Source organism: Melanerpes formicivorus, unplaced genomic scaffold, assembly GCF_026170545.1.
Source record: "Melanerpes formicivorus ecotype bairdi unplaced genomic scaffold, bMelFor1.0.p_v2 SCAF_8, whole genome shotgun sequence".
NCBI classification, from domain to species: Eukaryota; Metazoa; Chordata; class Aves; order Piciformes; family Picidae; genus Melanerpes; species Melanerpes formicivorus.
In genome coordinates, this window is record NW_027142360.1 from 27,602,578 (window position 1) to 27,618,230 (window position 15,653).

Below are 15,653 nucleotides of genomic sequence, written 5' to 3' on the forward strand. Positions count from 1 at the left end.
GGCAGGGCTGTTTGGGGCAGGGCTGTTTGGGGCAGGGCTGCCTGGGGCAGGGCTGCCTGGGGCAGGGCTGTTTGGGGCAGGGCTGTTTGGGGCAGGGCTGTGTGGGGCAGGGCTGTGTGGGGCAGGGCTGTGTGGGGCAGGGCTGTTTGGGGCAGGGCTGTTTGGGGCAGGGCTGTTTGGGGCAGGGCAGCCTGGGGCAGGGCAGCCTGGGGCAGGGCTGTTTGGGGCAGGGCTGCCTGGGGCAGGGCTGCCTGGGGCAGGGCTGCCTGGGGCAGGGCAGCCTGGGGCAGGGCTGCTTGGGGCAGGGCTGCCTGGGGCAGGGCTGTTTGGGGCAGGGCTGTTTGGGGCAGGGCAGCCTGGGGCAGGGCTGTTTGGGGCAGGGCTGTTTGGGGCAGGGCTGCCTGGGGCAGGGCTGTTTGGGGCAGGGCAGCCTGGGGCAGGCTCAGCAGGCAGTGCTCCTTCTGCTGAGCAGCTCAGAGCAGCATCTGCTGCCCAGCTGTGAGCAGCAGCCTGGCAGCTTCTGGCCTGCTGCTGGGGTCTGCCTGCTCCCTGAGCAGCTGTGGTGTCTTCTCCTCTCCTCTGGTGACTCTCAGCTGCTGGGGATGGCTGTGAAGCCTCAGGGGGAGCTGGGCTGGGGAGGAGTTTGCCTGCTCTGCTCCTGAGGCTTCCTCTGTCAGCCTCCTCCCCTTTTCCTCTCCTTGTGCTTCCATCCACTGTCCCCACTTGTCCCAGGGGCTTTCCCCTCCCCTCCAGCTGTGCCTGTGCAGCCCAGGAGGCTGCAGCACCCTGGCAGAGGCACAGCAGGCAGAGTGCCCACTGCCCCCAGCTGGGCCAGAGGGTGAGAGGCCCCAGGGAGGTGTGCCACAGAGGTGTCACCTCCCAGGCCAGCCCTGGAGCATGTCCCAGCCTCTGGGCTGCTGTCAGAGTGCTGCCTGGGTGCTGTGCAGCCCTGTGTGGTGACAGGCAGCCTGCAGACACTGCTGCCTGTGCCCTGGCTGCTGGCTGCTCTCCAGGGGAAGCCTGAGTGCAGGCTCTGGCTCAGGACAGCTGTCAGGGGAGGCTCTTGGTGTGTGAGCAGGTTCCTGACAGCAGGCTGCCTGCCAGGCTTGCAAACCCTTCCATTGCCTTGGCAGAGATCCCTGCCTAGCCCTGGCCACTTGCTGTGGTGATTGGAGGGGGAAGTGCAGCAGCCCCTGGCAGCAGCTGAGGGCAGAGCAGGGCTCTGGTTCTCAGTGGGAGCTGCTCCTGAGTTACTCTTGGGCAAGAAGAGCAGAGCCTGGCAGTTCCTCTGCAGGATGGCAGCGAGCAGCCCAGGGCAGGACTGCAAGCCCAGGGCAGGACTGCAAGCCCAGGGCAGCCCTGCAAGCCCAGGGCAGCCCTGCAAGCCCAGGGGCAGGACTGCAAGCCCAGGGCAGCCCTGCAAGCCCAGGGCAGCCCTGCAAGCCCAGGGGCAGGACTGCAAGCCCAGGGCAGGACTGCAAGCCCAGGGCAGGACTGCAAGCCCAGGGCAGGACTGCAAGCCCAGGGCAGGACTGCAAGCCCAGGGCAGCACTGCAAGCCCAGGGGCAGCACTGCAAGCCCAGGGCAGGACTGCAAGCCCAGGGCAGCACTGCAAGCCCAGGGCAGCACTGCAAGCCCAGGGGCAGCCCTGCAAGCCCAGGGCAGGACTGCAAGCCCAGGGCAGGACTGCAAGCCCAGGGCAGGACTGCAAGCCCAGGGCAGCACTGCCTCAGGCTGGCCAAGCTTGAGGGCTGGGATCAGTCTGGGCCCCTCACTGCCAGGAGGACACTGAGGAGCTGGAGCAGGGCCAGAGGAGGGCAACAGAGCTGGGGAAGGGTCTGGAGAGCAGGGCTGGGGAGGAGCAGCTGAGGGCCCTGGGGGTGTTCAGCCTGGAGCAGAGGAGGCTGAGGGAGAGCTCCTTGCTCTCTGCAGCTCCCTGAGAGGAGGCTGCAGCCAGCTGGGGCTGGGCTCTGCTCCCCAGCCTCAGGTGACAGAAGGAGAGGCAATGGCCTGGAGTGTGCCAGGGGAGGGCTGGGCTGGAGAGGAGGAAGAATGTCTTTGGTGCAGGAGTGGTCAGGGACTGGCAGAGGCTGCCCAGGAGGGGGTGGAGGTGCTCAGGAAAGGACCTGGAGGCCATGGCAGCTGGGGCTGGGGGCTGTGGGGCTGGGGGCTGTGGTGCTGGGGGCTGTGGTGCTGGGGGCTGTGGGGCTGGGGGCTGTGGGGCTGGGGCTGTGGGGCTGTGGTGCTGGGACCTTCCCTCCCCCCTGGGCTCCCTCCTTCCCTCCCCCCTGGGCTGCCTCCCTCCCTCCCTCCCCCCTGGGCTGCCTCCCTCCTTCCCTCCCCCCTGGGCTGCCTCCCTCCTTCCCTCCCCCCTGGGCTGCCTCCCCAGGGACTGAGGCAGTGAACCTTTGCTTCCCTTTGCTTTCAGATCTCCAATGGGGCAACCATCAGAGTGTTCAAGAAGAAGGCAACCTGCAGAGCAGGTGAGGGAGGGGCTGCAGCCTGCTGGGGAGGGGCTGGGGGTGCAGGGAGCTGAGCTGGGACTGGCTGGGTGCTGGTTAGTGGCAGGTCAGGGATGCTGGCACTTTGGCACAGCTGAGTGGGAGCCACAGCACCCTGGCACCAGGCCTCTGGCAGGCACAGGGGGGCCCAGGGGGAGGTCAGGAGGACTTCTCAAGCCTCAGCCCCAGGCTGCTGAAAGGTGCAGGAGAGCAGGGCAGGGAGGCCAGGGTGACACAGCCCTGCCCCAGGGAGAGACTGAGCTGGGTGCCAGGGTGGGCAGCAGGAGCTGCTCGTGTCCCTGAGCTGCCATTGCTGCCTCCCTCAGCAGCAGCAGGAGGCTGCTGCCAGCTGCTGCCCTCCTGCCTGCACTGAGCCCCCTGCCAGGCCGAGCCAGGGCTGCCTGGGTCCCCCTGCAGGGCTGGGAGGTGCTGCCAGCTGCCCCAGCAGCAGCTGAGGAGGGTGCTGAGAGCCACAGGCTGGCAGTGGGGAGGGGAGGCTGAGCCTCTGCACTCCTCAGAGGCCTCCCCAGCACTGCAGGCAGGGAAGGCTCAGCACCCTGCTCAGCACCCTGGGCATGCATCCTGCTGCAGAGCCCTGGCCCAGCAGAAGTGCCAGGCCTGCAGGGCTGCTTGACTGATGCCTCTCTGCTTCCTCCTGCTCAGATGTGGACTACTCAGATGAGCACTGCCACTTGGTGAGTCCAGGCCTGCCCTGGGGTGGCCTCAGGCCTGCCCTGGGGTGGCCTCAGGCCTGGCTGCTGCCTGCTGGCTGGGCCTGGCAGCTGCCCTGGCCTCTCTCTGACCTCTCTGATCTCCCCCTCCCAGATCCTGCCAGACTCTGAGGCAAACAAAGATGTGAAGGGAGCAGGTCACAAAGGGAAGCAGAAGTTCAAAGTGAAGGAGATGTACCTGACAAAGCTGCTCTCCACCAAGGTAAGCTGCAGGGGCTCTGCCCTGGGCAGGGCTGGTGGCAGGCTTGGCTCAGCTGGCACAGAGGCAGAAGCTGAAGCAGAAGCTGTCCTCCTGCTCTGCCCTGCTGAGACCTCCCCTGGAATACTGTGTCCAGCTCTGGGCTCCCCAGGTCAGGAGGGACAGGGAACTGCTGGGGAGAGTCCCACAGAGGCTGTGAGGATGCTGAGGGGACTGCAGCAGCTGTGTGGGGAGGAAGGCTGAGAGCCCTGGGGCTGTACAGCCTGGGGAGAGGAGGCTGAGAGGGGACCTGAGCAGTGCCTGCCAGTAGCTGAGGGGTGGGGGGCAGGAGGAAGGGGCCAGGCCCTGTTTGGTGGTGCCCAGGGACAGGAGAGGCAGCAGTGGGCACAAGGTGGGGCACAGCTTCTCCCCAGTTGCAGAGGGACTCACTGAGGTTTTGGGAAGTGAGTTCTGCTGCTGAGTCCCATGGCACAAGAGACAGCTTCCCACCAGTGACCTCCCCACCCCCTGCTGGAGCTCACCCAGCTCAGAGACCACTGCCAGGCTGGGAGCTGCACCAAGCAGTGCCCAGAAAGGGAAGGCTCTTGGGAGGCCTCAGGGGAAGCCCCCAGCATGGCTGGCTTGATGAGAAACCAGGCCCCTAGGGTGTGTGATGGGATTAGCTGAGGTGGATTGGAGAGCAGGAAAGGTTCCTGCCAGAGGCTCAGGGACTGGCAGAGGCTGCCCAGGGGCTGCTGGAGCCCCCAGCCCTGGAGGGGTCTCCACATGGGGCCATGGTTTGGGGGCCCTGCTGGTGCTGCCTTGCTGCTTGGGCTGGGGGAGCTCAGAAGCCTTTCCCAGCCCAAACTCTTCTCTGCTTCTGAGAGTGGCAGGAACAAGCCCTGCTCACTCCCACCTTGCCTCTGACTCCCTCCCAAGGGTTGTGAGGGCCTTGAGCAGCCTCTTGCAGCACTAACAGATCCAGGCTGGAGGTGAGGAGGAAGTTCTTCCCCAGGAGAGTGGTGAAGGCCAGGGAGGTGGTTGGGGCCCTGTCCCTGGAGGTGTTTAAGGCCAGGCTGGATGAGGCTCTGGGCAGCCTGCTCTAGTGTGGGGTGTCCATGGCAGGGGGGCTGGGACTGGCTGAGCCTTGGAGTCCCTCCCAACCCTGACTGGTTCTGTGATACTAAGATGGTTCCCTCCTGTTCACCAGCACAGCTCTTGTCTCAGCCAGGTGCTGGGATGTGACCCTTGGGAGCAGCTCCCTCTGCCCTCCTGGCAGCAGCTCCCTCTGCCCTCCTGGCAGCAGCTCCCTCTGCCCTCCTGGCAGCAGCTCCCTCTGCCCTCCTGGCAGCAGCTCCCTCTGCCCTCCTCCTGGGAGCAGCTCCCTCTGCCCTCCTGGCAGCAGCTCCCTCTGCCCTCCTCCTGGGAGCAGCTCCCTCTGCCCTCCTGGCAGCAGCCCCCTCTGCCCTCCTGGGAGCAGCTCCCTCTGCCCTCCTGGCAGCAGCTCCCTCTGCTCTCCTCCTGGGAGCATCTCCCTCTGCTCTCCTCCTGGGAGCAGCTCCCTCTGCCCTCCTGGCAGCAGCTCCCTCTGCCCTCCTGGGAGCAGCTCCCTCTGCCCTCCTGGCAGCAGCTCCCTCTGCCCTCCTCCTGGCAGCAGCTCCCTCTGCCCTCCTGGGAGCAGCTCCCTCTGCCCTCCTCCTGGCAGCAGCTCCCTCTGCCCTCCTGGCAGCAGCTCCCTCTGCCCTCCTGGCAGCAGCTCCCTCTGCCCTCCTGGGAGCAGCTCCCTCTGCCCTCCTCCTGGCAGCAGCTCCCTCTGCCCTCCTGGCAGCAGCTCCCTCTGCCCTCCTGGCAGCAGCTCCCTCTGCCCTCCTCCTGGCAGCAGCTCCCTCTGCCCTCCTCCTGGCAGCAGCTCCCTCTGCCCTCCTCCTGGCAGCAGCTCCCTCTGCCCTCCTCCTGGCAGCAGCTCCCTCTGCTCTCTTGGGAGCTTCATTTTGCCACTCTCCTGTGGCCCAGGTCCCTGCCAGGAGCCTGTGGCAGCCTCTGTGTGTGGTGGCTTCAGCTCTCTGGCACAGGAGATCCCTTTCCTGCCTCACAGCAGCACTGCTCTTGCTCTCCCTCTCCAGGTTGCAATCCACTCTGTGGTGGAGAAGCTCTTCAGGAGCATCTGGAGCTTACCCAACAACAAAGCTCCTGTTGCCATCAAGTACTTCTTTGACTTCCTGGATGCCCAAGCTGAGAGCAAGAAGATCACAGACCCTGATGTGGTCCACATATGGAAAACCAACAGGTGAGCTCCTAGGGCCTGCAGAGAGGTCACAGGTGGATGGAAAGGCTTTGGGTGGAGCTGTGGCTCAGCTCTGTGCATCCCAGCAGTCCCAGTGCATCACTGAAGGGTGGCTGGAAAGCTCCTGGCAGAGAAGGCAGGCCCCAGGGGTGTTGGCTGAACATGAGCCAGCAGTGTGCTGAGCTGGCCAGCAGCAGCCTGGCCTGGAGCAGCAGGAGCAGGGAAGGGACTGCCTGTCCCACTGGGCTCAGCACTGCTCAGGCTGCACCTCCAGTGCTGGGCTCACTGCTGGGCTCTCACTGCCAGAAGGACACTGAGGAGCTGGAGCAGGGCCAGAGAAGGGCAAGGAAGCTGGGGAGGGGTCTGGAGAGCAGGGCTGGGGAGGAGCAGCTGAGGGCCCTGGGGGTGTTCAGCCTGGAGCAGAGGAGGCTGAGGGAGAGCTCCTTGCTCTCTGCAGCTCCCTGAGAGGAGGCTGCAGCCAGGGGGCTTGGGCTCTGCTCTGACAAGTGACAGGAGGGGCAGTGGCCTGGAGTGTGCCAGGGGAGGCTTAGGTTGGACATCAGGATCAACTTCCCTGCAGGGGGTCTCCATGCCCATGCCTGGAGGTGTTTCAGAGGGGCAGAGCTGTGGTGCTGAGGGCCATGGCTTAGCCCCAGCCCTGGCAGGGTAGAGACTGGCTGGGCTGGGGGAGCTCTGCAGCCCCAGGAGTCCTGAAGTTGGTTGGACACTGCTGCAGAGCAGCAGCAGCTCTGGGGCTGTGCTGGCTCCCTCAGGAAGCTCTGTGTGCAGGCTGGGAGCTGTCTGAGGCTGGGGGCAGCTGCCTGCCAGCTGTGCTCTGGGTGCCCTGAGCCCTGCAGGGCAGCTCTGCAGCTTCTCTCCTCTGCCTTAGCCTTCCCCTGCGCTTCTGGGTGAACATCCTGAAGAACCCCCAGTTTGTCTTTGACATCAAGAAGACCTCCCACATCGATGGCTGTCTGTCTGTCATTGCCCAGGCCTTCATGGATGCCTTCTCCCTTGCTGAGCAGACCCTGGGCAAGGTAATGCTGCTCTCCCACTGCTGCCTGCTCCTCCCTTGGCAGGTGGGGAAGGCTTCAGGCACCTCAGTGCTGCAGGGCTGCTGCTGCTCCCCTGGTGGGGGCTCCCCTGGGAGGGGCTCCAGACCCCTGCATGTGTGGTGCTGAGGGACAGAGCTGCCAGCAGGCCTTAAAGGGAGGCTGGAGCCAGGTGGGGGCTGGGTTCTGCCTCAGGTGAGAGGAGGAGAGGCAATGGCCTGGAACTGTGGCAGGGGAGGCTGAGGCTGGAGATGAAGAGACTTCTCTGGGAGCCCAGCTGAGAGCTGGCCCTGCCCCTGCTGGGGAGGTTGGAGGAGAGGATCTCTGAGGTCCCTTCCCACCTGAGCTCTGGCTCTGTGGCACTTGGTGCCTGTTTTCATCCCTCTGCTGAGTTCAGTGCTGTAAAGCAGGTCTGACTGCTGCTGTTTGAGCTCCCCCAGGCCCAGCACCCCTTGGCAAGTGCTGTGGGCACAGCAGCTCCCAGGGGCCACCTGCAGTGGCTGACAAGGCTCCAATCTGTTTGACCTGGGAAGCCTTCAAGCATTCTCTACCCCCTTTAGAAAGCAAACTCTTGAATCATTTCCTGAGCCAGTGGAACCAGCAGTGACAGCCCTCAGGTGCCTGTGCTGTGCCCCAGCATCTCAGCTAGGGCAGGGCCAGGGAGCTCCCAGCCCCCACTTGTCTGCATGCTCAGAGGGAGGCTGTCAGCTGGGGCTCCTGCCACAAAGCAGCAGCAGCAGCAGCATTGCTTTCACCACCTGAGCCTCAGGCTGCCTGCTGGGTGCTGCTGGCCTGGGCTGTGGGTGCCCTGGGCCAGCAGTGTGCCAGGAGGGCAAGGCAGCCCCCAGCAGCCTGGCCTGGAGCAGCAGTGCTGTGGGCAGCAGGGATGGGGACCCTGGGTGGGCACTGCTGAGGCCACAGCTCAAATCCTGGGCTCAGTTTTGGGCCTCTCACTGCCAGAAGGACACTGAGGAGCTGGAGCAGGGCCAGAGAAGGGCAACAGAGCTGGGAAGGGTCTGGAGAACAGGGCTGGGGAGGAGCAGCTGAGGGCCCTGGGGGTGTTCAGCCTGGAGAAGAGGAGGCTGAGGGAGAGCTCCTTGCCCTCTGCAGCTCCCTGAGAGGAGGCTGCAGCCAGGGGGGGTTGGGCTCTGCTCCCCAGCCTCAGGTGGTAGAAGGGGAGGCAATGGCCTGGAGTGTGCCAGGGGAGGCTGAGGTTGGAGAGGAGGAAGAATGTCTTTGGTGCAAGAGGGTCAGGGACTGGCTGAGGCTGTCCAGGGAGGTGGTGGAGTCCCCAGCCCTGGAGGTGTTTCAAAGCCACAGGGCTGTGGGGCTGGGGGCTGTGGGGCTGGGGGCTGTGGGGCTGAGGGCTGTGGTGCTGGGGGCTGTGGGGCTGAGGGCTGTGGGGCTGAGGGCTGTGGTGCTGGGGGCTGTGGGGCTGGGGGCTGTGGTTCTGGGGGCTGTGGGGCTGTGGGCTGTGGTGCTGGGGCTGTGGGGCTGTGGGCTGTGGTGCTGGGGCTGTGGTGCTGAGGGCTGTGGGGCTGAGGGCTGTGGTTCTGGGGGCTGTGGGGCTGGGGGCTGTGGGGCTGGGGGCTGTGGTGCTGTGGGGCTGTGGTTCTGGGGGCTGTGGTTCTGGGGGCTGTGGGGCTGGGGGCTGTGGGGCTGGGGGCTGTGGGGCTGGGGGCTATGGTGCTGAGGGCTGTGGGGCTGAGGCTGTGGGGCTGGGGCTGTGGTTTGGTGTCAGTGGCTCAGCAGCAGTGCTGGGGTTGTGAGCTCTGGGTGAGGGTTGGGCTTCCAGCCTCAGCAGCTCTGTGCTTCTGTGGCTGTTCCTCACAGCCTCCATCCCTTGGGCTCTGCCTGCCTGGCACTCAGCTCCCCACAGCCTCAGAGCCCTAAGTGGGCAGAGGAGCAAGGAGCCAGGAGCTGTAGGGACCCTCTGCCAGGACAGGGCCTGGCAAGGCTTCCCTGGGGAGGCCTTCCCAGAGCAGAGCTGCACTCTGTCTGCAGGGGAGGTGTCAGCCTCAGGCCCTGAGCTTCAGCTGCCCCCAGCTCAGCTCTGGGCAGGAGGGCAGAGAGAGGCCCAGGGCTGAGGGGCAGTGCCCTCCCTCCTGATGCCAGCAGAAGGGGTGGCACGGCAGCTGCCAGCAGGCACAGTGCTCATGAGGAGCAGGCACAGTGCTCATGAGGAGCAGGCACAGTGCTCCTGAGGAGCAGGCACAGTGCTCCTGAGGAGCAGCCACCTTCCTCCCTTGCAGCCCAGAGAGCAGTGAGTCAGAGGGAGCAGCAGCAGGAGCTGCAGTGAGCTGCAGGGGGGGAGCTGAGGCAGGCTGTGAGGTCTGAGGAGGCTGCCAACGTTTGCTCTGCAGGAAGCACCGACCAACAAACTGCTCTATGCTAAGGACATCCCACTCTACAAGAAGGAGGTGAAAGCCTACTACAAAGCCATCAGGGACCTGCCTCCACTGACCACGGCAGAGGTTGAAGAATTTCTAACTCAGGAATCTATGGTAGGGCTGAGGGCTGGCAGCTGCCCCTGCTTGCCCCTGGGGCTGTGCCCCTGGGGCTGTGCCCCCGAGCAGCTCCCTGAGCAGGGCTGGTTCTCTCTTCCAGAAGCATGAAAATGAGTTCAATGAGAAAGTGGCCTTGCTTGAAATCAACAGATACATAGTGAAGTACTACGATGAGGTAAGCAGCCCTGCCCTGCCTGCTCCCCCCCCGGGCTGGGACCTGCTGCCTGCCCCCCAGAGACAGCCCCAGGGCTGCAGCCCTGCTGCAGGGAGCCCTGCAGGGGTGGAGCAGGGCAGCCCCCAGCGTGGCTGCAGCTGCCCCTGCCCAGAGGGCTCACAGCCCCAAGGTCTGTAAATGCTCCTTTGCTGTCACCTCAGCTTCCCAGGGGCAGGAGCAGTCACATCCTGCCTGCAGCTTCAAGTGAGCTGATCTCTAGGCTGGGCTTGTGGGCTGCCTGCAGCACTGCCTCCAGCTCTGGGAGCCCAGCACCATGGAGCTGCTGGAGAGGCTCCAGAGGAGGCCATGAAGATGATCAGAGGCTGCAGAACCTCCCCTGTGGGGACAGGCTGAGAGCTGGGGCTGTTCAGCCTGGAAAAGAGAAGATTCCAGGGAGACCTCAGAGCATCCTCCCAGTACCTGAAGGGCTCCAGGAGAGCTGGGGAGGGACTTGTGACAGGGGCTGGGAGTGGCAGGATGAGAGACAATGGATTGAAGCTGGAGGAAGGCAGACTGAGACTGGAGATGAGGAAGAAGGGTGACAGGAGGCCAGAGGGCTCAAAGGTAATGAGGGCTTGGAGGACCTCCCCTCTGGGCACAGGCTGAGGAGCAATGGATTGAGGCTGGAAATGAGGATGAAATTCTTGCCAGTGAGGGAGGGGAGACTCTGGCACAGGCTGCCCAGGGAGGCTGTGGCTGTGCCCTCCCTGGAGGGGTTGAAGGCCAGGCTGGATGAGGCCCTGAGCAGCCTGGGCTGGTGGGAGGGGTCCCTGCCCATGGCAGGGGCTTGGAGCTGGCTGAGCTTTGAGGTCCCTCCCAGCCCAACCCCTGCTGTGAGTCTCTGATTCCATGGCTGCTGTTTGTGTTTGCAGGGTATCTGCTGGTGCCTGCCACAGCTGCTCATGCTCCCTTCCCCTGCAGGGTCAGGAGTGGGCTCAGAGCCTGGCAGGGCTCTCAGGGGCCCAGGCAGTGCAGGCTCCTCAGCAGAGCACTCTCAGCCTTGCAGCAGGAGCTGTCTGCTCCTCTCCTGTCACGGCGCTGCTCCAGCAGGCGTCTCGGAGCGCAGCAGCAGCAGCTGCCGGCCCTGCTGTGCTAGCACAGGGCTGGATGCTGGGCTGGAAGCACCCAGAGAGCTACCTCTGAGCTGCTCTGGAAGGAGACCTCTGCCCCCCCTTTGCATCAGAGGGTTCTGCGTTCCCTGGGCATCCTTAACTGCTGCAAGAGGCAGCTGGGCTGGGCTGGGCTGGGCTGGGCTGGGCTGGGCTGGGCTGGGCTGGGCTGGGCTGCGCTGCGCTGCGCTGCCTGCAGGCCTCCTCCCCACGTGCAGCAGGTTGTCTGTTGTCTCCCAGCAACCAAACCCTTCCCTCTTCCATCCTCAGCAGCACAGCATCAGCACTGCCTGCAATCATCCAGCTCTGTCACCTGGTAGCCAGCTTCTCCCTCCTGATCTCTGGCACCTCCAGTGCTCTGGGATCAGCATCAAACCCTTGCCTCAGAAGCAGCTCAGGGTGGCACCGAGCAGCGCTGCCCTTGCTGATGCTCATCAGCATTGCTGCCAGGGGAGGAGGCTCCAGATGCATCCTGACCTCAGTGCCAGTTCTGCTTCTGTTGGAGCTAGCCCTGGCTGAACTTAGCTCATCCCTAGAAGGAAACCTCCCTGCTGCTCTCCCCCCCCTCTGGCTTGTGCCTGGGAGCAGCTCAGGCTCACTCCTTGTTTGCTGAGACCTTGGTGGCTTTGTGGAGCTGCCAGCCAGCAGCAGAGCTCCTTCCTGTCAGCTGGGCTGCTGCCAGGTGGGCCAGGTTAGAGGAAGAGAGGCAGCCTCTTGTCCTCAGTTTGTGGGGCAAAGGGGGAGGCACTGAACAGCAGCAGATGTGCTGCAGGGCAGAGCCTGGAGCTCGGAGCCCTGCCTCAGGCTGTGGGGGCTGAGCTCTGCTGCATTTGTTTGGGTGGGTTTGGGGTTTTTTTGGGCTTGGCACTGTCAGCCTGTTGTGGGAGTGTTGTAAATCTGTAATCATCCTGACTTGAAAGGAAATGAGAGCTCCCAAACTGGAGTGTTGGAGGCAGAGAAGAAGGATGTTTACAGGGAGGCTGCTTGCAGAGGGGTTTGTCTGCCAGCAGTGGCTGGACTGCAGGGCAGCAGGCTGAGCAGCAGCAAGGAAAACAAGCCCTGGGAAACAGCAGCAAGGAAAAGATCCTCTCTCTTTGTGCTAATTGTTCACAGATTGTCAGCAAACTGGAGCGAGAGCGAGGGTTTGAGGAGGTGCAGAAGCAGCTGCAGCAAGTGAAAGCTCTCTTTGATGAGAAGAAGAAGTGCAAGTGGCACTGAGCAGAGCCCGGCCTGGCCGGGGGGCTCCGGCGGCGCTCCCCACCCCGCTGCGGCTGGCTGCCTGTGCAGGCTTGGGAACCTTTGGACACTCTTCTCCTCTCTGACCATTCCAGTATCTGCCTTTGGGAAGGAGGTGTGGGCAGGGGGCAGATGTTCCAGCGTGGGCCTGGGACAGCGAGCCTGAGCGGGGGCAGGGCCAGCAGGGCCAGGTCCTGGCAGACACAATCCCCTGCGGGCCGCGACCGCTGCCTCAGAAAGCCTTCTGCTTGCTTCACCACAAGCCTGCAGGAGGTGCACAAAGCACAGTGCCAGTCCAGAGCTGCCCAGGGGAGCTTGGAACTTGCTTGGCTCCTTTGGTTTTGCTTTCCTGAAGAGAGGAAGCTGAGGCCTGGCCACAGCCCTTCAGCAGCCCTGGCAAGCTGCGAGGAGCAGCCCCAGGGCGGCAGCAGCCTCCTTGCTTCCACGCAGACAGACACCGGCTCCTGGCTGGGCAAACCCCCCCCAGCACCAAAGTGCCACCTGGGACAGGTGTGTTTGGCAGGAAAGGTGGCTCTGAGCCTTGGAGGCCACTGCCACACGGCAGGGCTCATCCTCCTCAGCTGAGACTGCAGGTGCGAGGGGAAGGCAGCCGGGAGCAGGGCAGGAGGCTCTGGGAGCCGCGAGCTGGGCCAGCACCAGTCCCTGTTTACATTTCTACCTTTGCATCCCTCAGGAGCTGTCAGGCACCGGGGAGCAGCTTCAGCTGCACCCCCTCAGCACCCCCTGGGGAGCTGCTGCAGCAGCTGAGGGCGGCTGTGGTTGGTGCACAAAGCTGTGCCAAGGCGCAGCGGTGCTGGCGGCCCCGGCCGCTCCTGCCGCCCCTCCTCCAGGGCCTCACAAACCCCAAGGCAGCTTTGGGTTGTTTGGTTCCAGGTTGTTCACACCAAGGCTTTGCCAAGAGGGGCAGCTGCGTGCTGGGGAAGCACAGGAGGGCTGCTGTGACCTCAGTGACTGAGACACTGCCACAAATGAGAGAGCTAAGGGGGGGTGGGGGTGGGAGGGGGTCACTGTCTGCCTTAGTCCTGCTGCAGTGTTCAGTCACAGGATGGTTGGGTTGGAAGGAACCTCAGAGCTCAGCCAGTTCCAACCCCCTGCCATGGGCAGGGACACCTCCCACCAGCCCAGGCTGCTCCAGGCCTCCTCCAGCCTGGAGGCACCGGAGGGCATCCCTCAGCGTGCAGCCCTGGCAGAAGGCAGCCCGGCTGCCCCGCAGATGTGTGGCCACGCTGCTGAGAGCAGGCTGGGGCAGGGGGCACCCTGCAGAGCTGTGGAGGAGCAGCCCTGGGCCCTGCTGCTGCACCAGCAGTCCCCTGCCCTTCACTAGAGAGCTCAGATGGTTTGTTGCCATGGGCTCTGCTTCAGGCACAGAGGGGCACTTGCTAAGGTACCTCCTGCCCTCAGATTGGAGAGGAGTCTTGGATCACAGAGTCACAGAGGGGTAGGGGTTGGAAGGGACCTCTGGAGGACAGCATCCACTCCAAGCCCCCTGCCAGAGCAGGGTCACCTAGAGCAGGTCACACAGGAATGCATCCAGGTGAGTCTTGAAAGTCTCCAGAGAAGGAGATGCACAACCTCTCTGCTTTCAGCAGGATCCCCCACGGGGGGCAGGAGCAGCAGCACAGTGAGCCCCAGGAGGGGGAAGAGCTGTGCCCTGCCTTGGCAGCAGTGAGGGTGAGCAGGCAGCAGCCTGTGCAGGGCTCCCAGGCAGCCAAACCATTGACCACCACTGTGAGCTGCTGCCCTGCAGAAGCCCAGGGGCTGCTCCCACAGCACAGTTGCAAAGGCTGCCAGGAGCTGGCACAGGGCACAAGCACCAGCAGCTGCCAAGCAGCAGCCAGGCTGCCTGCTCACCTGGGGCAAAAGCAAACACAGAGATGCTGCCTGCTGCCCTGCCCCCTCCCCACCAGGGGACGGCACAAGTGGAGCCTCTGCTGTGAGAGGGCAGCCACCCACCCAGACTGTGATGGCTTCCCTCTTTGGTTTTGTTAAGCCAGTTCAGGTCTTAGACTTGCTCTGAGGTTTGCACTTGATGGAATGTATGGCTTCAGGAACCTGCTCCCCAGGGCTGCAGTGCTGGCACCACTCCTCGGCCTGGCACCACAGCCTGGGGGGAGCTTGAGTTGAAGTGAAGAAAACCCAAACACAGCACCCCAAGGAGCAGCCCCAGGCTCTCCTGCTCTCTGGCCTGGAGCAGTGGCCCCTGGCTGCAGCAGCACTCAGAGTATCTGCACTTAAGGGCTCGATTTTTAGCATTCCTCACCTCCTGAGCAGTATCAACTCCCACAAAGCACAGGAACTGCTCCTGGGGGGCAGGGCACGGGCAGAGGGCTGCCTGCAGGCACCTGGAGGGCTCAGCACCTCTGCTCCACTCCGGGTGGTTGCTGGCAGCACCTCTGGATGAGCTGTGAGAGTTTTGCTCAACAGTAACCTTCTGTACAGGCAGAAAGCAACCCCAAAGCCAACATTTCTGCTGGGGAAAAAGAGAAGAAGAATAAGGGGGGAAAAAAAAGGGCAAGAAAAGGGCAGAAACAAAGCTGTAAGATAGAATCTGTTTGCGTGGGTCTGACCCTGTGACCTTCACTGTTCTGTGGTGTTTCTATGACGAGGAAACCAAATTCAGTCCAGTTCTGTGTGTGTACTGCTGCTCCTTTGCTACAGTAGCTTTAATGGTTTCTAGAGATGAAGTTTGTGTTGCAGCAGGCCCCGGGGCCTGCGCTAGGATCCCTGCCTCTCCCTCCAGCCTCCCCACCGCTGTCACTGTTCGTAAACCATTGCCAAGTCGTGCTGGGACCTTCCTGACCCCTCAGAGTGGCTCTCACCCAGTGCTGTGCAGTCTCATGAAGTGGTTGTGGCTCTTTTGGTAGGTTTGGGTCAGCACACCAAACATTGGCACACCTTCCCCACCTGCACCTCAGCCTTGCTGCCAGGTGGGCACAAACCCCCCCAGAACAGAGCCACCTCTGAGTCAAGCTGTAGTATGGCAACCCACCACCCCCTCCAACAGCATCCTCAGCAGGGGAGGCAGCCTCCTCCCACTGCTCTCCACACGTTTACAGGCAAAGTGCTATGGCAAGCAGCATCTTCCCTGACACTAGCTTCCAGAGCATTAGCTGGCAGCCACCCAGGGTCAAAGTCAACTCTCACTAATGATGTGTAAAGTGATTCCTGTTGTACAGAAGTTCTCCTGGTGTTTGAAGTGAGTGGTGAAACAAAGTGCAAATGGCAAATCCATGTTGGTGTCTGTGTGGGGTTCTCTGGAATAAAATGCATTTGGAGGTGCAGTGCCTGTGGGCTGTGAAGTGCTTAGCAGAGAGCAGGCACCGCTGGAAGGGGCAGGGCACAGCTGGAAGGGGCAGGGCACAGCTCCTGCAGGACCCTGCCCGGGGTGGCCTGAGGAGCTCTCTGCAGCTCCAGCAGACTCTGGCTGGTGTGAGCTGAGCAGGCAGGGGGGGAGCCAGGGGGAAGGGATTGCCAATGAGTACGTAGCACTTGAACCACAACACTGTTACCTACTCAGAGAGCAGCAGCAGCAAAGGCAGCTGCCCCCTTCCAGCAGGTGAAGGCCAGCTGCTCCACCTCAAGGTATCAAAACTGCTGCTGAGTGCTGAGCCCCATGACACAGACACGAGAGGCATACTGCTGGGAGGGCAAAGAAAGGCTCTCAGCACTTTCCCCATCCCCTCTGGCTGCAAGGGGCTGTCAAAGGGATGCAAATGCTGCCAGCCCAGCCCAGCCCCACAGTGACACAGGCACTTGTGCACTGAGGAGGAGGCTGTCACAGAGGGGTAGGGTGTGGAAGGCCCCTCTGGAGCCCACTGGC

General features: G+C 63.3%; 1 protein-coding gene across 1 annotated transcript in view; it reads left to right on the forward strand.

The window, feature by feature from the left end:
• Positions 1-12,814, forward strand: part of PLXNC1 (plexin C1) — a 70,019-nt gene extending 57,205 nt beyond the window's left edge. Inside the window, exons 24-31 of the mRNA XM_068142838.1 lie at positions 2,429-2,483; positions 3,165-3,196; positions 3,327-3,434; positions 5,534-5,697; positions 6,584-6,731; positions 9,110-9,250; positions 9,354-9,428; positions 11,690-12,814. Coding sequence (XP_067998939.1) covers positions 2,429-2,483; positions 3,165-3,196; positions 3,327-3,434; positions 5,534-5,697; positions 6,584-6,731; positions 9,110-9,250; positions 9,354-9,428; positions 11,690-11,794 — 828 coding nt within the window. The 3' untranslated portion in view covers positions 11,795-12,814. The remainder of the gene's footprint in view (positions 1-2,428; positions 2,484-3,164; positions 3,197-3,326; positions 3,435-5,533; positions 5,698-6,583; positions 6,732-9,109; positions 9,251-9,353; positions 9,429-11,689) is intronic.
• The last annotated feature ends 2,839 nt before the right edge of the window (positions 12,815-15,653 follow it).